Source organism: Gavia stellata, chromosome 18 (assembly GCF_030936135.1).
Source record: "Gavia stellata isolate bGavSte3 chromosome 18, bGavSte3.hap2, whole genome shotgun sequence".
Taxonomy (NCBI): Eukaryota; Metazoa; Chordata; class Aves; order Gaviiformes; family Gaviidae; genus Gavia; species Gavia stellata.
In genome coordinates, this window is record NC_082611.1 from 8922229 (window position 1) to 8946090 (window position 23862).

General features: G+C 39.0%; 2 protein-coding genes across 4 annotated transcripts; one reads left to right on the forward strand and one right to left on the reverse strand.

The window, feature by feature from the left end:
• Positions 1 to 3869: 3869 nt before the first annotated feature.
• Positions 3870 to 23862, reverse strand: METTL9 (methyltransferase 9, His-X-His N1(pi)-histidine). Of its 2 annotated transcripts, none has more exons than XM_059826503.1 (5): positions 23676 to 23862; positions 18912 to 19102; positions 16476 to 16685; positions 15195 to 15379; positions 3870 to 4484 (listed from the first exon to the last, which is right to left on the reverse strand). In XM_059826503.1, the coding sequence occupies exons 1-5, from the start codon at positions 23847 to 23849 to the stop codon at positions 4282 to 4284; spliced, it is 963 nt and encodes a 320-aa protein (XP_059682486.1). In that variant the 5' UTR covers positions 23850 to 23862; the 3' UTR covers positions 3870 to 4281. The 2 variants fall into 2 exon arrangements, with proteins under 2 accessions (XP_059682486.1, XP_059682485.1); XM_059826502.1 differs by having other exon boundaries at positions 3870 to 4487.
• IGSF6 (immunoglobulin superfamily member 6) lies at positions 5266 to 11536 on the forward strand. 2 transcript variants are annotated; one of them, XM_059826529.1, is made up of 6 exons: positions 5266 to 5385; positions 6917 to 7270; positions 8188 to 8300; positions 9427 to 9483; positions 10132 to 10190; positions 11362 to 11536. In XM_059826529.1, exons 1-6 carry the CDS (start codon positions 5319 to 5321, stop codon positions 11435 to 11437), a joined length of 726 nt encoding a protein of 241 aa, XP_059682512.1. In that variant the 5' UTR covers positions 5266 to 5318; the 3' UTR covers positions 11438 to 11536. The 2 variants fall into 2 exon arrangements, with proteins under 2 accessions (XP_059682512.1, XP_059682513.1); XM_059826530.1 differs by having other exon boundaries at positions 10132 to 10215; positions 11362 to 11444.

Genomic DNA, 23862 nt, shown 5'->3' on the forward strand with positions numbered 1-23862 from the left:
CCGATCTCGCTCTGGCCCTGAGATGACTTTGTTAGGTTTTTTCTCCTTTTCCTTCATTTCAAGGGTTTATCTGCAGCCACACTTAATTTCTGCATTTCTTTTTGTTGCTGAATTTGGTTCCATTATCTTTTTTTTTTTTTTAATAAAGTTCTCTGCCACGGCTTGAGTTACAGCTCTGAACATCTGATAAATACAAATGCCTTTTTCAGATTGTTTAATCTCACATATCAGCAAGGTACTCTTTTATGAAAATGTCTTTCAACAGCCTTTAGCAATACTTCAGTCTATCGCAAATACTTAACTCCAGTCTTGTAACAGGAGCGACTCAAACTGATGGATGATGGAAAATTTAAACATTAGACTTTAAGAAGCTACCGCCTCTGTCCTGTTCTTGCACACACTGAAACCCTTTTCAGCTATCCTTTTGGGAGCGCCACAGTTCATGTCTCTCATTCAGACATATCTGGTTCCCTAGACAATGAACTTGCTTGTGTTTGTTTCTGCCTTTGCCCTATTAATTTTGCAGTAAGGTTTGATTACTCTGCATAGCTTAAATCATGCTACCAATGTCAATTCTGATTTGTTTTTTCCGACTTATTCACTTTGATCGGGGAGTGTATTTTAATTAAAGCGTGCTAAATTAGTATATAAGGAGATTAAATATTAAGGAAAGTGCTGGTTTATCCTTACTAACTCCAATGGACAATTAGCAGGTGCAGAGAAAGTCTGCTGTGAAATAGCCCTGCTTGTTAAGACAATTTGCGGGATGAAACAGTTCCCTTTGTCAGTGAAACTAGTCCATTTGCAGAAGTTCACGGCAGCTTTTAGACAACCCCAAATCACCCTGTGGGGATCTCTGCAGATCCCATCCAGCATTTCCTCAGAGAGCACTCCTTGGACCACGGCAGCATATGCTGTGATCAGATCTCTGAGATGTCACCCTGGCAGGACTCTCCGGCTATGAGCAGCTCCCAGATTGCCTTCTCCCCTTGCTCCCCAAACAGCGGCTCTTCCATGTAAAGAAATCCTAGACATTTTATCACTTGCTCTAATACAGCCGCTGCCTTAACTGAAGCTTGATATCTGAAAGCTAACCTTATAATCATAAGTCTTGCTGATAAGCCCATGCACCACCAGTGCCCGTCCTCCCCTTTGCAGCCAGGCTCTCAGCACCTCTGCAAAAAAGCCCTATATGCGGTGAGGGAACCCTCAAGGAGTGCAGGCTGGCAAGGGAGGGGGGGGAAGTAAGGGGAGGGCAGAAGGGAAGAAAGAGATGTGGGGTTCTTGGGACATCTATGGGGCGAGCCAGGACCCCACGGCACTTTACCTGTCTCTGCCGTGTGCGTCTCCTTCCCCGCACTTGCAGTGCAATGAGCTGGGCGGCTCCAGCCAGGGACCGGGAGCAGGGGGTAGGGACCAGGGGGTAGGGACCGGGGCCAGCACCGCCTCGCAGCCTCAGGTGTCTGCCCAGCAGCACCCAGCCTTCAGCCAGAGGGGAGGGGAAAAGTCTCCTCTGCTGAGGGGCTCAAAGGGTGAGGGACTCCCATAGCAGGCAGAAGAGGATGCATCCCCTCCTGAAATGAAGGGAGCTCAACCACTTGCATGGGGGCAACACACAGGGCCAGGCTAGTGCTGCCCAGCACCCTGCTCCCCCCACCTCCCCACCCCGAGCACGGGCAGGTGGCCCTGGGCTCCTCGGAGCAGAATACCAACCGACTGTACCTGGGATTACCCAGCAAAAGGGGGCTGTGGTTTCTGTGAGACGAAGTTGTTCCAACTCCGTGTTGCAAGTTTCCGACTAAAGCATGCCCTTGCGCAGCATCTTTTTCCTGTGATGCAACACATCCAGTGCCACCTTGACAGAACAGAGAGTTTAGTTACTCTGCAGGGCAAAACACTGCACATTAGTGAGACCACCGAGGCGCTACCTGCACACTGTCACCCACAGCAGGACAGGGTCAGTGGAGGGATGATTTAGGTTCCCCAAGCCCAGGAGTAATGAATTTGGACATTGGACTTGCAACAAACACTTGTCCCCTTGGATGACATCTTAAAAGTATTTCTGGCAATGTAATCAACTACTGGACTCAAGAGTTTCTTTGCATGGGATGTGTGAGAGACATTAACTACACACAAATGCACTCTCAAGGTCTGGAAAGAGAAAGAAGTCCCTTCCTTGACACAATGAGCCGCACTGTGCCCCTTCCTTTGCAAGGAACTCTCATCTTAGAAGCGGGGGCGTAGGTACAGTCCCTCAGGGCTACTCTGTACATTCAACGGGACTAAGCAGGTTTTTGACCCCGTTGAACATGGTCTCTTAGAATTTAAGCTTACTCTGTTCATTGCTTTTCCCTATTATTGATCACATTTTAATAAGTGTTATAATTTACCATGTCAAGTGTAAGAATACTTGTTTAAATAGAGCAAACAAAATAGTTGGGTTTTTTTTTCTTATGACTTCCTATTATTTACATTGCACCTTCTGTCCCCAAACCTCTCAAAGCTATTACAAACCAAAGTCCTAAGTGACAGGACTGAAAGATATGAGATGTGGAATGCATAGCCTCTTGTGTGATTTTTAATCTGTGGGATTAAAACACCTAAGTACCTTTGAAGAAGTTCGCCTTAATACATATTTGCCACGTGAAGCTAAACTCATTACACATTAAGAAACGTATTTTCCCACTACTAGATAAGTACAAATGAAGGTAACAAACCAAAAGTAAACGGATTCACTCCAAAGCATACGTAGCTCATTTTTCCAACAGACAAATCTGATTGTAGTGTGTCAAAATTCAACAGCACATGCTGAAATGAGAATACTGAGCCTGAATTACTGTTGAAAAAATGCTCCAGTCAAACCCCTTGCCCCATACTACAGAATACTTATTTCACAATACTATTTCACAGAGATGACTGAGAATAAAAGGCTGTTAAATTAGCAAGAGAATTCACTAACCATCAGGCAAAGCAAGTCCAAGGTAAAGCTAAAAAGATACCCTGAAACATCCTACCTGGCATAAGATCAGCAATCATTAAAAAAAACCCCACAACTTTTTTAGACTTCAAAAAACAAAAAATAAGTCAATTCTCACTTTACTTACCAGATACAAGCTGAGGTTTCTCTGCTCTCTCACACCACTTACATCCCAAGCAATGTATGACATACGCCTGCCAGTACTACTTATGATGCTACTTGTTTTTTTAAAGGAAGGTTAAATGTCAACTGCCAAAAATTATCCATTTTAAACAGAGTTCTTAAAACAAGACATGTTAAAATAAATAGCATCTATTTAGTGTTCCTGAAGAAAATGTCCCAAGCTAGCAAAACCTTCAAAATCAGGTCCCTATAGTCTGATCCTCAGAGGCAGTTTGACTTGCAAAATTTGCAAAAAGCTGCCTGCAAGTTCTTTAAGCTGAAAACTTTCTAAGCAAGTTGTTCCCAAAAGTTTGTTATTAAACCCATCAGTTTAAAGTGCAGTTTTGGTAAGTTCTACCATAACCCCTTTGGCTGGAAAATGGCATATGCAAAAGCAATGAGGATTTATGAGGCTTTGAGAGGAACATGAAAGAAACCCAACCAAAAGTGATACATTTTTTGTGGACTGTTATCCCTTTAAACAATACTTAAACGCTGTTTAAATAAATGCAAGGTTGTGCTGCTACTGAGAGCTTGATTCTCAGCACAAAGAGCAGTTGCTGAAGACAAGCGTGGCTATGGTTACAAAAATGAACACAAAAGTTAATGCAAAAAGTCATCTCAAAAAAAGTTTATTAGCATGATTAAAAACGTGAAGAATGACAGTAAGAGAGAAAGTAACTTAGCATGGAAGAATATCCATTTCAACAGTTTATATTCAACAAGGGTGGAACTGAATGGATAACTTTATTGCCAGATTTCACTTGATTTCTTTCACAACATTTCACATTGTATCAGTTTCATCATTATGAGGACTATTGCTTTTGTTTGGATCTGATCCTTGTTGCAGGTAAGTATAAAAAAATATCCCCCATTACTGCTGGATTGCAGAATGCATTGTTGGTTTAAGAGCTGGTAAAAAAGAAATTCTCAACTGAAGAGTCTGTTTTAGAAAAAACAACCTTTTTTTTCCTAATCGCACTACAAAGAAATACATTAGTATTTTGGCCTTTAAATTTCTTACATGGTATTTATTTAGCATGGCAATCCCCGAATTCCCTCCCTTTAAGTAACCATAAATCAAACCCCTCTTTCAGAGGCTGCTTCTTGGGTTAGATTCTGAAGATTTACTTCATAGACGCTTACACTGGCTTGAGGACGAAGACAGCATCATCTAGTACATAGTAGTCATTATACATATCACCTTCACATAGGTATGGCAGTCTGGTGAAAGCCTCTATGGCAAAACCAGCTTTACTGAAAACTTCTGGCAGGCTATTCACCTGTTCTTCCCAAGTGTGCCCTTTGATTTCCAAAACTTCTGAGGGCTTTTCCCACTTGCCACCTACTGAGAAAACAAAACAGTTTTGTTTAAATTCTAAAGAAAGTTTTATTGTGTTGTATTTTCTTACAGAATGCATACTACACAGATTATATTCCATTCCACTCCAAATAGGAGGTTGACAAGCCATTTGTAGAGCTGTTGCAAGATCAGTTCAAGTTTTTGCCTATTGTTCAGAAGCACTTCCTTCTTAAGGTTATCTTTTGTTACATTTTTAACTAGCAGTTCCAAGACTGGCTGAAAAGTAACTTCCATTAGTGAGGCTGGTGTTCGGCAGACATGGACAGATAGACTATTTAATGAAGGTCTTTTCCACCATTATAAAATTCTTCCCTTATGCCCACTGTCTGGCCAAAGATGGCTTCAGGTAATTACAGTAAATAGAGCCAGCAGGTTGAAAATTATGATTTGCTGTGAAGCTTCCATCAGTAGACCACCACATTATAATGGATGGCTACAGAATTGTTGTTTCTCCAGTGGTCACCTACTAGCTGATATGGTAAAGACTGCTTAGGATCATATAAAATTAAGCCGCCAAACACTTGTAGCATGCTGGAAAACATGCCATTTGTTACATCCAATGAAATAATCTGAAGGATTATAGGCACAACTCGCAGAAGTACAAAATTTAAAATTCTTCACTCAAGTAATGTCATCCACAAAAAACCAAAAGTTTTCTGGTTTGGTCTGTACCTTTAACCAGTTTCCTAAATGCAATAGTAAACACCCTTCTAAACAGGAAGTTTTAAGTCTCGTGATTCAGAGCATTCTGGAACTCCAAAGATCTCCTAAGTTCCTCTTCCTTCAAGCAGAATCATTTCCACAGAGATACAAGAAATGGCATCTTTCAACAAATTAAAAAACGTGCTAATGCTGGCATTTGACTGGATTCTGTACGGTGCTGGTAAGACTTTTAAGCTTCTTGTATTTTCCCATGTAATAGCAGTTAAACAAGATTGAAAATGTTGTGACTATGATTTGCAACACAGCTACAAAATAAGAGAAAGAAGAAGTTTTGCTGAGAATCAAGCTAACTTCTGCTATCTTTGTACAACTTGCAAATTAAATGACTGTTAGCAAATGCTTTTTCTTCCAAAAGTCTGAAATAATAGATTACAGGAGCATTTCAGGGTCAAATCCTACTGCACTCCCCTGCAAAGGATGCTCCAGCAGCAGCATGGTTTCAGTGCAGCTGTGCTTGTGCGGGAGGAGGGTTTGAGAAGTTCAGCAGACAGTATCTGCATGAACTGAAGCCATGGAATTCTGCTCCGCAAGGCCACCCAGAGCAAGGTGGAAAAGAGAAGGGGATTGACTGCAGAAGCACAAGCTACTGCCTTTCACCACACAGGCTGCAAGTACACTGACAACACTGACAACAGATTGCTGTAGCTGCTATGGAATGGCTCTGATGTTGATCTGACACAGAAGTAGAGGTTCATTTTATTCCTGTAGAAGTCAGTCACTGAATCTGCTTCGATTTGCTCCAGAAAACACTAGATGAGAAAAATGATGAAGGAACAATGCTGATTGTCCACTGTGGACAGGCTTATAAATTGTGTATCAGCGGTAGATTAAGATACTTCAGTTTGTTTATCTTCTAATTTGTAATTTTCTAGGAAGTAGAAAAGGATGCTGTTAAGCTACTACCTTCATTTTCACTGCAATAATCCCAATTCCATTGTTTAAATAACTAAGCAATTTATTTGAATAAAATTAAATATACTAAACCAGTATTTAAATTATGGACTTCAATAAGGACTTCAAAAAATCTCCCAGACCAGTCATATTAAACCTTACATTTCAGTTTCTTAATTAGAATTCTCTTCTCTGATTAACCTTCCTGTTTTCTCTACACACATTTAAATGTCAGAACTAACAAGCAATATTATTATCCTTAGAAATGCAGAGTCAATACATATGATGAAGTGGAAGAATGTCTAGGAACTATTATGAATTCTAATCAATGTTATGAAATCGCTAAATTATAAATGTCTTCATTTACACCATTTCCACTGCCTGCCATCAGTCTGTCTCACAGATCAGGAACAGTGGTGGAGAGAGAAACCCTTGCAGAACTACTCCACTGAGCATCTACAGTTATGTCACACAACACCCACTTTTGTTCTTTTGGTCTTCTCCAGGGCCAAAGGAGACATTCACATTATTTTAGATATATGAATCTTCTCTATACTTTTCCAGAAAAACAGGAAGCTAAGCACATTACCACATAGGTAAAACTGTTAAATAAACACATGGGCAACCTGTAGGACTTATCGAAAAGTTTGCTGGAAACAACCTTAAAAATTTCAAGTTTGAAACACAGTTGGTTTTCCTCCTACCTTTTCTCGAATGAACCAGAAGTAGCTTATTTTCTTTTTAGATTGTGCCTTGCTTTTTAACTGTCCCTCACATTACCAATTGTTTATTCTCAACAGGTGCTGCAGATACATGCCAAGTCACTGTAACACAACCCAGATTTCAGGAAGCTAACTACTCCATGAACACTGTGCTCCTAACATGTGCTTTCTCTGCCTCTGGATGCTCCCCATCACAGCTTCAAGTTCTATGGTTTCGCTTTTTAACTAATGAACATGAGGATTTGTGTACTCCTGAATGCACAGATCATCAGAAGTACAAAGTACATTTATCACCAGAAAATAACATTTCACTTCAGATCAATGATCTGACTGTAGATGACAATGCTGTTTATATCTGTGGAATAGCATTTTCAGATTCAAGTTCACCCCATTCTAAACAAACAGGAGATGGAACCGTACTAAGGAAAACGGGTCAGTTGATGATTCCTTCTTAATGAAGCATCTTAAAAGAAATAAATTATCTTTCCTAAATACTTTCTTTATTTAAACTTTCAAGAATAGCATTTAAGATAGAAATACCAACAAAACCGTTAGCAGGAGTATGACTATATTAAAATAGTAATAGTAAAACCAATGAGGGATTCTACAAATAAGCATCTTAACTTTGTTTGCTCATTAGACTGTTCTGTCATATGATGCAAATGACTATAATTCTACAAAAGAAAGAAGTTTTGTACTCTGTGTTACCTAACCATACTTTATATCCTCTTACATAAAGACTTTAATGGCTATCACAAAGGAAGTATCAACAGAAAAATGAGAAGTAGAGAAACTGACATTTAGTGGAAATACATGCAACGGAGTACAGGGTCTCAGAACTGGTGATTCACCGTGCCAATCTGAGCAAATAGTTTTAATTCTGAACCTTTGTATCATTTGCCTTCTAGTTAAGAAAGCGATGAGACTTCATTAACTACATTTCAGTTTTACATGCCTAAAATAGGAAAAAAAGCCCCAAACCCTAGCTGGATTATTATCTTCCCTATATTCTTTCCTTCCTCTATCTACCTGCATTTCTGAACAAAAGCCTGTAAGCTTTATTCAGATATTCTTTTAAAAGAGCAGAAAACTGGATTCTATTCTCTGTCTACCCCTCAAGGAAGGGTTCATAATCAAAAATAACAAGTTTCCATTGCCCTTGCAAACATTCAGGGAAACAACAGAAAAATGATCTCACTAAGGAATTTAGACTAAAAATGAACCAGAAAATGTTGATGGGTATAAGGTTTTTTAATTCCTCAGAGGAAGGGAGCTGAAATGCAGAATCTTAAGAAAATTATGTGAATCAGAAGAACTGTCCTTTATTCTAACACTCACTTTTAATAAAGGAGCAGAGAAGCAGCACAGCAATGGAAAACTCGTGTTCATCTTCATGATCATCGCCTCATCCTTACTGTTTCTATACAGCACTACTGTATTCACATTCTTTGTAGTCTACAAGGTAGGCTCAAAGTGATTTTTCTGATTTTGTTCCTTTTGTAAACCTAGGCAGTTTTAACATCTCCGTAAGGAGAATAAAAAGACATTCCTAGATTCCATAACTTTTATGATTACACTTTAAAGAGGTGGTTGGCTGAAGTTCATATGCCACACACATCTGCAAACTCTTGTGTGGCACATACCTGTACTCTCAATAGCAACCTAATTTTCTTTTTTCAGTAAAGCGTCTAAAAGAAAAGGTATTCTAAAGTTAAAATTATCCTGAGAGTACTAATCAGCAAATTGGAGATTATCTATGAAGGCACACTCAAAAAGCAAACCCGGAAATTAACATCGTAAGTCATCAACTCTCTGGATTTGTTTCCAGTAAAAGTAAAATCATTTAAATGTCAAAGTATTTGTGAGTTGCAGTAAAGTTACGGCAGACTGACTTTACTTGTGTAATGAAATTCTATTCATACATATACAGAAGAGAGATGTTGGTAAAATTTAAAAATATCAGAGACTTGGAAGAAGTTTTATGCGTATAGGAAACATATACATTAGAATGCACCTCGTTAAAAATGACATAAATACTGATTTTTTTTTTTAATATAAAACAAAATTTGTGTTTAGTTAAAAACAAACACCCAAAGCTGCAACTGGAATCTTTACTTAATAATAAGACTTTGACATGAGAATGAGGACTTCACAGTCATAAGTGGCAGGATATAGTAAAATGGTTCTTTGCTGTAGTGATCACTGTCTAAACATAAAGACAGGACAGTCTTTTTGATTTTTGTTTTTCTTTAAAGTAGGTGAAGTAGTATAGTGGGAAAAATTAATCAAGCCTTATTCAGGGGAAAAACTGCTATCTGTAATGCCATTGGTTTATTTTTGAGAATTGGGTAATGCTTCAGGCAGGTCCCATTGTACTCAAAGCAAAAATACTTGCAACACCTACTCCCAGAAGCTGAAAAAGGCCTTATACACATGCAAACTTCTCCGATTTTTCCAATGGTATAAGCTGATCTAATGAAAGACTTTTATCTACAAACTGTTGATGCTTTTAACTATTCTGCTACTTTGGCAGTTGGCTTCTCATCCTATGTTTCAATCTTTCTTTATTTTGTTATCCCTCCCTCCAGTTAAAACCAAAGCTGCTAAACAAAAGTGGGAATGAAGACCAAAGAACAGAGAACTGTGTATGTTATCACTTTGTTTGCTTTGTCTGTGATTCAGAGCTTTTTTTTTTCTTCTTTTGTAAGTATCAATTTTGTGATTAATCGATGATTCAGTTAAAGAGACATACAGAGCTGTTAAGGCTTCACTTCAGATTGTACAAAACTAGTTAATGATTTTACATTTAACTCATCAGTTAATTAGCTTATTTTTAATGAATTGGCTACCGGATAAAGTCAATCTATGTAAAGGCCATCTCTAATACACAGCTTCCTTTAGGTTTTAAGTAAATTTTCTTCAAACTTCTTCTGAAAATAACAGGTTTTGCTATTAATTTTTTGTGGCTCATTCAGGTAGCCCTACTGTATTTAAAACAAGTCTATTTAGAACCTCTATCATCATGTATCCTTGAATAAAAATCAGACATCATACATTAAATATCCATTACAGAAGGGTTTTTATATATATATATATATATATAAAAAGGAGATGTAATATTAATGTAATTTTAAACCATTCTGCCTGCCAAACAGTATGTTCTTAAAGTGTTATTTAGTAACATTCCCAAAGACATATACAGGGGGAAAAAATCAGAATTATAAAAGGTAGAAAAATACGTTTGCCCAAATTAAAATGTAGCACTGACCTAAAATATTTTAAATAATTTGCAGAAAATTAGCAGCGGACGAAAAATTTTTCAAGCAATTGCCCAAGAACTTCAAAAGCAGAGGTATGCTGAACATTGCCAACAGCCTGTAAGTATCTATCTACCAAAACGGAAATTTAGGGGGAAGAAGAGGAACTGAGAGTTTTTTAGCGTTTTTAAGAGAATACCATTTCTATTTCCTCTGGAAATAGACTTTCCTTTTTTAAAGTTAATAAAGGTAAAAAAAGTATTCTGCACAACAGTCAAAGACATTATGAGGCATTCTAAATGACCGTACATATACAATTATATATATATGATAGTATATACCTTATATAGCGTATGTATGAACATTTGAAAATGAAGCTTCCATAAAATGTATTTTGCCAAGGAGAGGTCTCAACAAGTGGTTCTGGACTGTTCGTTAAAACGCATACAGGTATTAAGAGTTCATTCTTGAAAAATATTTCTAATGTAGCTCCTCTTGCTCCCTTAGCCCAGGGTAGCTACGTGACGGAAATGTAACAAAACTGTTGTAAAAGCTGTACAATATTCTTACAGATATTTCCTGCTCCTTCAAATTAACAGAGCCTAAACTAAGTATTCAACATCACTGGGTAAAGCCACACAACTTAATTCATAATTTCAAATTTATGCCAATAAGTCTTATATGACCATAATTTTGCATATGCCATGTAAGTTACAAAAAACCAACTTCAGAAGTCACGTGTATTTGCAAACAAAGAAAATGTCTTCAAAATCCTGCTTCAAAAATGTTGCTTCTCTTGAGAAACAGTATAAATTCTTTCCTGTTCTGAGCATGGACTGCACCACTTCAGAGATGTCATGAGAAACCAAAAGAAACACAACACCAAGTCAAACATTTCTCCTCTATACATTTTTAATGCATTTCTTTCCATACAGCCCCAATTCCTTTCCTCTGTAATTACCCCTTTAAAGACTTCAAGTCCCTGCTGACATGACCTGCTCCTTGGTTTGAGCGTCAGATAGGAACACAGTGAAAATAAGGGGTATGTTTTACTGCCTCTGTGCTCCCTGGAGATCAGGAAAAGCCAAGCAGAAAAGAAATACATTTTGAATCCTGTAGATGCCAGAGACAAAAGCAACTGCCTAAGTGGGGAGAAAGGAGTTTACTGAAACAGTAAAGAGATGGAGTTTGCCTCAAAAAGGAAATTCTGCCTTTATTAAAAAAAGTTCACAGCAGTAACAAAATACTTCTACATTTTTCCCCTAGGATGATTTGGAAGATGATACTGTTTATCAGAACAGATGAGCACGTGCGGCAGTTCAGATTTGTTCAATATTTCTGAAGCAAGTAAAAAGGCAGATGAAGAAGTTAAGCTTCCTCACAGACTTCGTTTGCTTTAAAGAGAGAGGAGAAAACCTTGCAGGGCAGTGTTCTTCGAGAGTGTTTTCTAAACAGCTCGCCAAAACGAAGTGTACATTACATCTGTGTTATATATTACTTCCATTTTCCATTCTGCAAGAATAAGAATTGTGGGAAAAGACTTCATCTTTCATACGATAACTGCTAATGCTTCGTAGAAGTTTCCTTTTTCAGTTTAGATTTAATTCTGTGTCTTTTTTTCTTTTTACATAAATTTACATGTATTCCTTTTACATTAATTCAGCATTTGTGAAAGATGTGTGATAATTGACAGCAACAGAAAATAAACTCGTTTCACAGGTGAAATTCTGGTTTTAGTCATGTTAATGTGAGTTATTGATGTAACATACATGGATCAACGGTTACTGAGTCTTAACAACGGTTTAAACAGAGCAAAACCTATGTATTCTGTAGACAGGCAAGCAGAAAAAACAGACAATATAAATGCATGTACTATCAAAGTAAAGCTCATCTGGGATGGGAGCTTCTTCCTAGACTATATAGGAAAGGAAAGTAGTGGTCATAGTGAAAAGGTTGCTCCAGCAATATTAAAATTCACTTGCTAGACAGACAACCCCCATCTTCCAGTCCTACCATCCAAAGTCAGGATTACCTGGAGCACTAAGTTTTGCCTTTACATGCCTGTTCAACATGGACACAATCATGAACACAGAAGTATACTACCTAGTCAAGGTAGTATACTTTTTTAATTAAAAGTACCTTTTTTTTTTTTTGCAGTTACTACCTAGCCAACCTACAAAAGCAGCACTTTCACAAGAGATCTGTTAATATCAGGCATTTTCCCTGATAAGAACAGCAAGGCTTTGTTTAACAAATGAAACTGCATTTCTCGTTTCAGTGAGATGAGAACTGATAACTGAGACAAAGCAAGGGTCTATCTAGTACAGTACTGTATTTCCAGCTGAATTTAGTACCAAGTATTTCAGGAAGATGGAAAACACACCTTTACCTTTGTCTTCTTATCCCTGTCAATTAATCACAAGGACATTAATGTGTTTAATGAGAAAATTTCACAATCCCAGGCTGCTAGTGTTTACTATTTCTGAAGTATGGTGTCTCTGAAATTTTTACTTTAGAGACACTTAAACCAGTCTAGTCATATATTATCTAATAATGCCTTTATATAAATGATGTCTATATTAGGAAATACAAAGGATTTTGATATGACCCTATGGGATACCTATTAAAAATATGAAGTTATAACAATACATGTTCTTATATGACTAGTCTAATACCTTATGACTCATCTGGCTTACTTGCCAAATTCAGACATGCGCAATAAGTGCATTACTTGTTGTTCTGTATGTTGAAAATAAAACTCTGAAAAGCCCCAGAAAGAATTTATGATTAAGCTACTTTGGACTCTAGGTGTCACTCTAATTCCAGAAACAGTAAGCACAGAAACATATTTTACCTCCTCCACCTTGTTTTGTTCTCTTAAAGCAAGTTTTGTGTTATTCACACATACAGTTTCCACAATTACCCTGCCATTATGTGTAATAACCCAAATATGTAACTTCGATTAAAATCGTTTCTCCATTTCTAGAAACTGATCTATACACCTTTCAAACACCTTACCTGCCTCATCTCTTCTCCATTTGTTCCCCCCTCAAAAATTCAAAAGTTTCTCTAGGCGGGTCCAAACTGTTTTTAATTAGCTGATACAAGAAGTTACTTGAGCCATGAAATGTTCTCCTCTTTGAATATTCCCAGTATATTTTTTTCTTAAATATAAAGCATATGTACACACCTAATACTTTTTAAAATGTATCATCTTGTAGAACAGCTGAATGAAAATACTGAAATTCTAAAGTCATTTGTACATCATGAAGACAGTCTGGCAGTTCATTGTCTATTTCTTTAGACTACAGTTAAATAGATCTTAAGTGGGAATGCTTCAGTGGAATGACAGTAACTTTTGTGTGTGCTAACTTGCATTGCCTAAAGAAGTTTATATGGGCCCATATCCGTGATAGTGGTAAAGAGACAAACTGAGTATGTTTTTAAATTTTGGAAGATATTAAGGAAACAAAACTGCCTTAAGCAAAGTGACTAATCTGCTACAAGTCACCACCACAAACAAAAGCATGACTTTGGTTTACAAGACATCTTACACCAGATTTCAACTTTCAACAAGTAGGAATGACCGAGTTCCACAATCACAGAACAGGTTTCCAGTCCCTGGGGATTTATAAATTTAACACTCTATTCTACTCCTAGTACACTGTAGGAGGTTAATGATGAAGGCTATAAGCGGACTTAGAGTAGTTTCTTCCTTAATTTATTTACCTCCTGTTGAGCCAGGGAGTTGCACGTGGTCTGTCACGTCGTTACCCAACAACATGCAGAAAAGTAGATGCTGGGTGCAATAGCAATTGCAAAACACAATGGCACATAGTTTTGAAGGCACACAAACAAAAAAGCCACACAAGTAATTTCTCTATTTCCTCTTCTAATATGCTAATGAAAGACTAGAAAGACACTGCTGTTATTTGGAATTTTAAAGAATTTTTAAAAGAGGAAGCTATATTGTTCCACATTATAGGAACAGTAAGTTGTAACCAAATATGCTTTAAATACTGTACAGATGCATAAGTCAACCCCCCATCTCATTTAAGGCACACTAATTTTCAGACTAGTTACAAAATTATATGCTCAAATACTGTATTTTAAGCAATTCTTCATCCAATGGCATTATTTTTTTATACTTGAAACTTCCCCCCCCCCCCCCCCCTTCCTCCCACCAAAATACCACTGGCATATAAAAAGAGGAAAATATATTCAGTTTGATGCACTTGTGATTGCCAGAATGTTAAGGTTATTAGTTCTGTATTTTCTGGGCACACATGCCTTTCCAGAGGCAAGTCCTAATACTCAAGGAGAGCCAGTGTCCAAACGATGACTGATGAACACCAGCCTTCTGGAATTCAAGCCACCTTTAGGGTGCCTAAACCTGAATCCACAATCACAGGCACGTAAAAAAAGGGTTCTAGTCTCTTTTGAAGTTTAGTCATGACAGATTCATTTGAAATTCTCATGTATTTCTTTAAAATGCAACTGGGGAAATAATGGAATTTTGGCACTGAATTTTACTTTTTTATTCCCATTACTAATACAATATAAATAGTGGTTGATACTTTGTATTAGTAGACGCCTATATTTTACTTTGAGAGCTCATGTTGGAAAGTGAACGTCATCTCCCTATGAATCTTTAGGTGCAGTTCATCTGGATCACTTGAAACAGTTTGACCTGAACTGCTCTATTCAGCATTACAGACAGTTCTGATGGTTTCGCTCAATCGTCACTAGAGACAACTGGGGTTACCTATATGACAGCAGCAGAGGGCCCTAATCAGAGATCAGTTTTCCCATGTTGCTCCAACACAGCTCAAATGTGGCAACCTGCAGAACAGGATATGCGACTTTAAAATTTGAGCTTTTTGTTGGTGCCAACAACGTGTGTTGGGGAATTAAGAAAAGAGCTTACATCATGTAGCCTATTTACCTATGATTTCATACTTCTGAACATGCACCGTACAAGTTATTTGTAAAAATCAAATACAAACACGCCAATTATTTATTAAACATTTAATTTGGGATACTATAACCTACAAACGTTTTCTTTACCTGCCTAAATAGCTATTCATCTGTGTACTTACCATTTTCCACATACGGATGAAATGGCAGAACTAATGCTAGAATGACTCTGCCTCTAGTTGGCTCCAGTACACTTCTAATATCTTTTAATACAGTCAGCGGTTGATCACAGCGATCCAGCAAATTCAAACAGCTGATAACATCATACTGAAACCCTGTGTTTTGCCATTCATTTATACCAAGCACCCTACAAAGGGAAAGAGAGAGAGATAGTCTGTTAAACAAATACAAGCTGAGTTCAGAGAGAACCACTGAAGACAAAAATTCTCTACAGATGTGTTGATAGTGCAGGTAAGGTCAGCCACCTAGGCAATGAGAAGACAGACATGATCCTTCTGGTCTTTTGGAAAATAAAACTAAATCAACAATGAGCATAGCTATATATCCAGCCATACGAACCTTTATATTGCCTTATAATCATCAGGCAATAAAGGAGACAAAAAACAAAACCCCAGGTATTAAAAAAATGTGTTGTCCTAGAATAAAACTGAAGATACTTCTCAAGAAACAACAAAGCTGAAATATGATTAATGGCTTGCTGCATTTTATCCACTACGATTTACCAGTATGCAAACCCGGATTACAAAGTAGCTGTTATGCTTCCACTCAAAGACAGGTGAAGAAGAGGAATCCACAGTTCCTTCATTCTTTGGGTTGAAGTCTAGGGATATAGTGCCTGAAATACTAATCATTACTCAACAAGACTGGATCTGCTGCCTGCAAGAACCTCCAGGAGCTGTGATGAGTGTGTGAACAAAATTCTGAAAGTGCTGAGGTTTTTGTTACTAAATATTACTCAATCTTAACAGCAGGAGCTAAGCATAGCAAGAATAAAAGAGTTTTTACACAGTTGTCTGAACTGTAGGATTAAACAGACACAGATTATTGAAGTATCCCTATTACCAGGATTCAGTTTGCTTTCTCTGCAGTACCTGTGTCTTCCTCTTGCAATTTTGGACTATTCAGTTAGACTGTTCATCTGAATTTCATCTTCCTGATTCCCTTGATTAAAGCAATTTACGCAAGCTATGAAGAAAGAGACTTAAAAAGGGTTGTCTATTTTGTCTTAACTGATAACAGGGAACATCCACATAACAAAAGCACTGGTAACAGGGAACATCAGATGTGTTTATTTTCCTGCTTTTGTACAGGCCAATCTTTTCCATAACAATCAAACAACAGAGGAACTGACTGAAAATACTGAAGATTCATTAAATATTGCAAATAGATTACTTCGCTGTAATGTCTGATATAAAGGATGTAGGAAATATTCAGTACAATACCTGTATTTCTTCTTCTGAAGCTGCCATATCATAGTTTCAGACAATTCAGTGGCATAGATTTCTTCGAAGTGAGGACTCATGACTTTAGTGACTTCTCCATCCCCAGCCCCTAAATCGAGAAGTCTGTGGGATTTCCATTCTGGATTTATTTTAAGCAGTCTTTGAAATTGTTCTGGGGAAAACACAAACATTGAGCCCCTTCCCAGCAGCCTGAAATGTAAAAATGAGAAATGACCAATTTTGTATGAACTTTAACAGGAAGGACAACGAAGCAATTTAGAATGTGCTTTGGCAGCAACCAGCCACACATAATAGTAGACAAGGTCACTGCTCAGATAAATTTTAAATCCAGTTCAACTTGCCTTGCACTTGTCAGAGATCAAACACATAGCCACATGCAGTTACAGTGGTTAAGACTTCAGGAGGAATTTGATTAGGTAAGGAAGAGCTCATGGGCTGCAGCTCAAGAAAATGATCACATTAAAAAAAAAAAAAGAAAGGAGGGGGGAGAGAAAGAGAGGCAAAGATAAAGGCTGAACCTTATTTGTCACGTTTGCACATTTGAATCTCTGCCACCTACCTTAAAAAAAAAGATTAAATAGCAGAGGAAATAAAATGGCTGCAGACACAGAATTATGCACAATGAATGAGGAATAGGATGTGGAACTAGGAGGGAAGCCAGGGAAAAGATTTAAAGAAAGGATGGCAGTAACACTGCTGGAGTGGCAAAAGGGTGTTTTTTTAATTGTATTTTACAATGGCTTTTGCTTCTGTCTGCAGATCCTGCATTCAACATGAGGAGCTGTGGAATAGAAAATAGGCCACTCATTAAGGAATTGGGTAGAGGTGACAGTTGGATTCCTTATGGATCAAGTCAATGACATACCCGCCCGTAACTGTTTGAAGACTACACAGTGACAGATTTCAGCTGTCATAGCAGAATTCAGAAGATGAAAGAGTTAGGAGAAAAAGCAGAGGAAAAAAGAACTGGTCAGTAATAGACTGAAGGTAGATAAATACTATTCTTTAAACTAATGTTGGATAGCCGGTTAAACTTAAAAGACAATGAACAGAAATCTTATGTTGAAGGGGAAAAAAGGTAAACAAAGATAAAAAGAATCAAAGAATAAAAAAAATGTGAAAGAGAAGTGGCCGAGGAAAGATTGACTGTGCTAAAAAACAATCAATCAAAAAGGATAGAGTATACAAAGTCACACAGAAGAAACTAAAGCAAGATATTAAATGTATAAAAATAAACAGAATACAGCCAATTTGAGTCCCCTTGCAGCACACTTGTGTCAGTCCACACTGTATAATTGGCTCATAGCTATTATTCCTAACAGCACTATGAGGTGTTATTCAAAGCACTGGAGAACCTTTGAAAAAAATGGAAGAGAAAGGAAGAAGAGGAGACCAAAGGAACCTTTATATAAAGCTACAAGTAACTAAGAACACCACAGGGAAGCTCATAAAGTCATCTGGTTAAAAATAAGGAAAAAGATTAGTTTTCTAGCCTTAGTAGACAGCTATTATCATCGTATGAGACTGTGTAGTAGGTACAGAGGTGGGGTTGGTGGAAAAACCAGGTAAATTAACAAAATGCATTCTTCATAAGGTCAAAACTGATAAGCTGTTAAACATATGTCTGAATGGGGTGATGTGAACACAAGAAGGCACCGACTTTTTTGGAAAAAATACTAAAGCACCCATGAACATCTAAATTCCCCTGCAGCCACAGAAGAGACTGATGCAATAAACTAGGATTGTTTTATAAGCTTCTCTTTTTCTGCCTTCCTGATGTTTCGTCAAACATGCTACATCAGCAGTTACCTGTTCAAGTACAGCTTACACACAAATTGAGGTGAAATTAAGTTTTACAAAATAAGAGAAAGGAGAGAATTCTGTTCCACATTGGTGTTATCAGATACAACCCTCGGCCAACTTCTGCACTGCTTAGAAATCTGCCTAGGTATGCAGTGGGTATGCACACACTCTCTACTAGAAAGAGTTTTAGATGCAATACAGAACTGACTGGATACAGCCACCTACAACAAGGACAACCACAACAGTGATATGGCATTAGGTAAAGGGCAAAGGTGGGGGGAGGAAGAAGAGGGATACATTGTCTAACACAAAGAGAGCACTCTCTTATTCAGAAGGAAATTAATACAAGTAATTGTTATAAAATACAATTAGAGTCCTCCAACAATCTCTTACTAATCACTATTACCTCCTCTGTCCCCCCACACTGGAAATGGTGTTCTTCAATTAGGTGGGTTGGGTGTGAAGAGCACAGTAGGGCATTTCAGATGTTAGACTGGCAAAGGGAAAACTACAAATTTAAGAAAAGCTGACAGATCAAGGGGTAGGGCTGAACAATTGAAAACTCTAAATCCAAACTGTATTTAGCTGACCCAAGATTGACTTTTCACTTACCCATTGATAGATGTTCTAGACATAAAGAGGCTAAAAATTGAGGACACAAAAGAGTGATAGAGCTGGATAAACAACCAGCCTGATTTCTCAATGCTGTTGTTTAAGAAGATCTGTGTTCCTTGGTCAAGGTAACTCTGGACAAAAATAGGCTGAAGGGATTCAGACAACTGTTCTGTGTTGCAGACATACCACTAGAGAAAGAGATAAAGGATCATTAAAAAGTTCAGCAATATAAACCCAGAAGTAGTTAAAAAAAATTGAATACATAGAAGGCTATTATCAATTTCCATAAATATAAAAGTTTAGTTTTTCCTACACACTTCTCAACAAGCTTCAGGATTAATTTAACTTAGATATGAATTGTAATTATGTGAGGACCGATTACTTGCTAAGAAATAATGATTTTATTTTTTGTCTTAATCATTACCCTGTACTTTGAAGAATTTTACAAAGTAACTTCCCCAGAAAGCAAATACAGGTCCTCTATGGAATAGCACCATGCTGATAAAATAGTATGAAGTGGGATAACATTGTTTTCTGTCTTCCAACTCATTCTCAACATTTCCCTAGGCATCCTCTGAAAAGAAATCAGCAAGTGAATCTGCAGTATTTTTCCAGGAAAGGAGATAAAGAAGCCAGTCAATACTTTAGACAACAGCTTGTCTGTCTTATAGAATTGCTAGACTGTGTTACTTCACTTACCAGTACCAACAAGTAGGTCCACAAGTCTTTTGAAACAATTGTGTCTATGAAGCTGCCTCCCAGCATCCCTACTAAACAAAGGAGCAGGTTCCCACATCTAGGAAGTCATCAGTATCAGCTGAAAGGCAGTTCTATACTTTTATATTAGTAAAATATAAAGCCCAAGCTAAAATGGGCCAATGATTCCTTTCGCCTTGTGTTACCTGGCAACAACCACTCCTATACAAACTAAACTAACTCTGATAGGCAAGCTATTGTTCAATTAATTGTGAAGAAAAAGGATGCTATTTTTTGATATCAAATCTAGCTGGAAAAGTAAATCATACAATATCCTAATATTTCACTATTCACATGTAAGACATATCTAAACTCCTCCTTTAACACCTGCTTTACGTTGTTTTCAATGCAAAAATCTTGTGCAAAACAAGGCAAACCTATATAATTTCTGAAATTTTAGGACCCTCACAGCCACCTTCTGCACCTTCAGCAAATGCTTGTAATGCTGCAGCATTCTGGAATGTCAGCACTGGTTCAAAATTCAAAAGGTTGCTCATTGCTAAGTTGCAATGCCAAGCTAAAGACCCCCTCCTATCAATATGCAGAAGTTACCAAAAAAAAGTTTTAAAAGTAATTTTAATTAAGAATGTCGCTATTATTTTTCACTCTCCTATGCTTATGCAGAGTTATTGTCAGCCCTTCTCATAGAATCTCTAATGCCATTGTGTCTGTTTTCTAACATCAAGAATTATTCCCTACAGCTAACACTCTCTTATCTCCCTCTTAGATCTTGCAATAATGTTCCCTAATCTGGCTGCGTGTGTTTATTGTGCAGATAGGGAGTTATACGTATCTTAAAGAGAAATGGAGAATTTTAACAGAATCTTGTGAAAATGCATGTAGAGGGAAAGCAGATAGTCAGCTGGGGTAACTCCCCCACAATTTAACACCTAAGATTGTGTCTAAAGCCATACTACGCAAAATGTATCCTGAGCCCTTCACATTCATTGTACCTTGTTGGGAGAGGAACAGTCACTTAACAGGTTTACAGTGTTCAGCACAATGGAACTTCTAGTTACTACTGTAATACAAATAATAATGGAACAAGATTCTTATTCCAGTGTCCTGCTGCTTCACAATAGTGCCAGCAAGCAGAGGGGAGTAGACACCTGCACCAAGATCATTATGCCAGATTCATAAACAGGTGCTCCATGAAACACTGACCCAAAGTAGCAAGGGATGTCGAGACCCTTCAGCTGAGGAGGAAACATATGCGGGCTTAGGTTTACTTTGAAAACCACTTGCATAATGGGTACATTTCTGGGAGAATCAGGCTCTTGACTGTACTTTCAAACACTTGTAGGTAGCACAAATAAGTGATCCTTTCCTCTAAAAACCAGATTTTGAGCAAGTCTATACCACATGATGGATCCCCAAGACTGACAATTTACCGGTTTAGGTCTTTTCTCACTGCAGCACAGCGCTACTTGAATGAATCAGCATAGACCAGTGATTCCCAAAAGGAATCCTTAGCAAGTCATGAAAACCCACTAAAGCAGCAGCCTGTGTACTTTGTCCATCCACCTTCAGAAGCCAATTTCAAGAGCCTGGCAGAAGCGAACAACCCCATGGAGCTGAGAAGCAGGCTGGGATACGCGTCAGGTTCATTCACGAGGCTGCTGCCCAGCTACACTGGCCAGGTTTGCAGCAGCTCAGATGATTTGCCTTGCGTTGCCATTTTCAATCCAGAAGAAAATGTATCCAACTATCAAAGCTTTGGGAAACAGAGGTTTTGTTCCACAAGCAATACAACTACATATGTGCTGTACTTGAGCTCATAAATCTTGGTTCTGCACTGAACTCTGTCACCGGTAGTTCCCGGATCTGACCATGGAAACCAACAGTCCTACAATTCTTGTCTTTAAGACTTCTAAATATTGATATATCTTGACATAACCATTAGCAGGATGATGATGGTAAGCTTGTTTCCAAAAATTAGGCGTTGTTCACAGATCTCCTCTAATTTCTTCTTCATGCTTCATCTTGCCAATAATGTTATTGGCAACTACCTATATAATACTAGTGAACAACAGAAATGATACAAGAAGGAAAAAAAAAAGCAACAAAGGACAAAATCCAAATTTCAAATAACAAAAGTGGTGAAAGACAGCTTAATTATGGAACTACTTCCTCAGAACGGAAAATGCTTTTGTTTTCCTCCATGTACAATATACGAAGAACCCTTTTCAGGCCAATAGTTTCATGACAGAAAGTGTATCAATCTCCTATAGCACAACAGTAGAAAAACTACAGCACGAAAATCTGAACAGGTATGTTAAGATCTTTGTTATAAAAAAAAATATTGACACCTCTTGCCTAATATTAGTGAAAGGCAGAAAATGTTCTTTCAGCTAATTTACGTGAAACTAATGAAGTCAGTAAAACTGCAGAGAGTGAGAGCACCTGGGGCCTCAACACGCAATCCTTACGTAGGAGTAAACCCACAAACTCAGTAATCACAAATCTTACTAAACTTACTAAATAATCAATACTTTAGGTTTAAAATCTAGATCCAATAAATTAGAAATGGAGAGTATCCACCGCAGACCATCTACCTGTGAATGACAATCATCTCCATAACACATTCCCTTGGTTGACTTGTCTTTCTGGTACAGTTTTTAACACCACAAAAGACTTTTAGATTTTCTTTGTTCGCCAGAAGGAAGTTATTTCTATAAATCTAAACTCTGCTTCTCTTTGTCATCCTACTGAATGATCCAAACAGCAGACCATATTCATTAAACACCAGTTAATACACTCATTCAGTAGCAAGATTCTGAGTGTCAGTGCCCACCCAAAGCACTCCAGTAACGGATCAGCTTTTAGAATTATGATGCATAATTATGTTCTTCCTTTGTACACAGTCCTCAAGTATTTATGTTACGTCTTCTTCATTAGCTCAGCTCTGTATATTTTACTTAAGAGTATCTTCCTTCAGCACTAAGAGTTTTTATTAGCCCTTCTGAACGCTTGTTGGATTTTCAGTAGCGTTTTGGCAAAATGTAGTGCAGATCTGAACGTATTCCAAATGCAATCATATCACAAATAGGCATTGCATAGCAAGGGTATAGTCCCTAACTTCTCCACAAAGTACTGATCCACGTGCCTATACTGCCCAAATATAGCACTAACCTTTTATTGCAGTCATATCACATTGCAAACTCATTTCTAGTTTGCCATCTACTTCTGTTCCAAGGCCTCTGTGAGCTTCGCAGTTTCCCAGTTGCTCACTTTTTTATTTTCTCTGGATACACCAGTATTAATTAATACACCTCTGTGATTACAAACCCACCTCATTCAACACCACCTGCAAACTTCAAGTGCTGTTTGCTCGCAGAGCTTGCCAGGAAAAACGCAAGACGAAGGTTTAAATCCCTCAGGAGCAGCTCCGACACCCAACCCCACGCATTATCAGTCTCGGGACACCGCGCTGGCTCCCCAACCCGCCGTTACCGCCGGGCCCGCTCCAACGACCCTCCCGCGGCGAACTCCCAAGCCCACCGCACGCTTCGCCGGCACCCAGCCCGGACTACCTTCCCCTCAGGCTCTTCAGTCCCGGGACCTCACCTTACCGCTGCAGCAGGCTCCCGGTCGTATTTCACACGGAGGGCACACGTCAACTTTCTCACCGAGAGGACCGAGCTGTTCCCTCTCTTTGTCTGGCGCTGCCCGGCCCGGTGCCCCCCTCAGCCCGCACCAGGGTCCCGCGCTCCCCTCCCTCCCCCCCCGCGGCGGCCGGTACCTCAGGGCACCCCGGCGGACGAGGACCGACCCCCCCCCCCCCCGCCCGCCCGCTGCTCCCGCGGAGCTCCCCGGCTTCCCCGCGCGCCGGCTTCCCCGGGGTCGGCGGGAGGGAGGGAGGGAGGGAGGGAGGGAGGGAAGGAGGCCCCTGTGCCCGCCGGCGCCGGGGAGCCCCCCGCCCAGCCCGGCCCCGCCGGGCACGGGGAGGGAAGGCGGGGTGGGGGAGGGGAGGGGCGGGAAGGGCGGCTGCCTCTGGGGCTGTACCTGGTGGTTCTCCCTGGCGCCCGGGGCTGGCTGGCTGTGGCTGCCCATCATATTCACGTAGAGGGACCTGGATAAAGGGCTCCTCAGGTACCTGGCAGGGCCAGACCACATCCTCCTCCTCAGCACCCACAGGAACAGGGTGTAGCAGCCCAGCCAGCCCAGCCACAGTCTCATGGGGGGAAGGGGC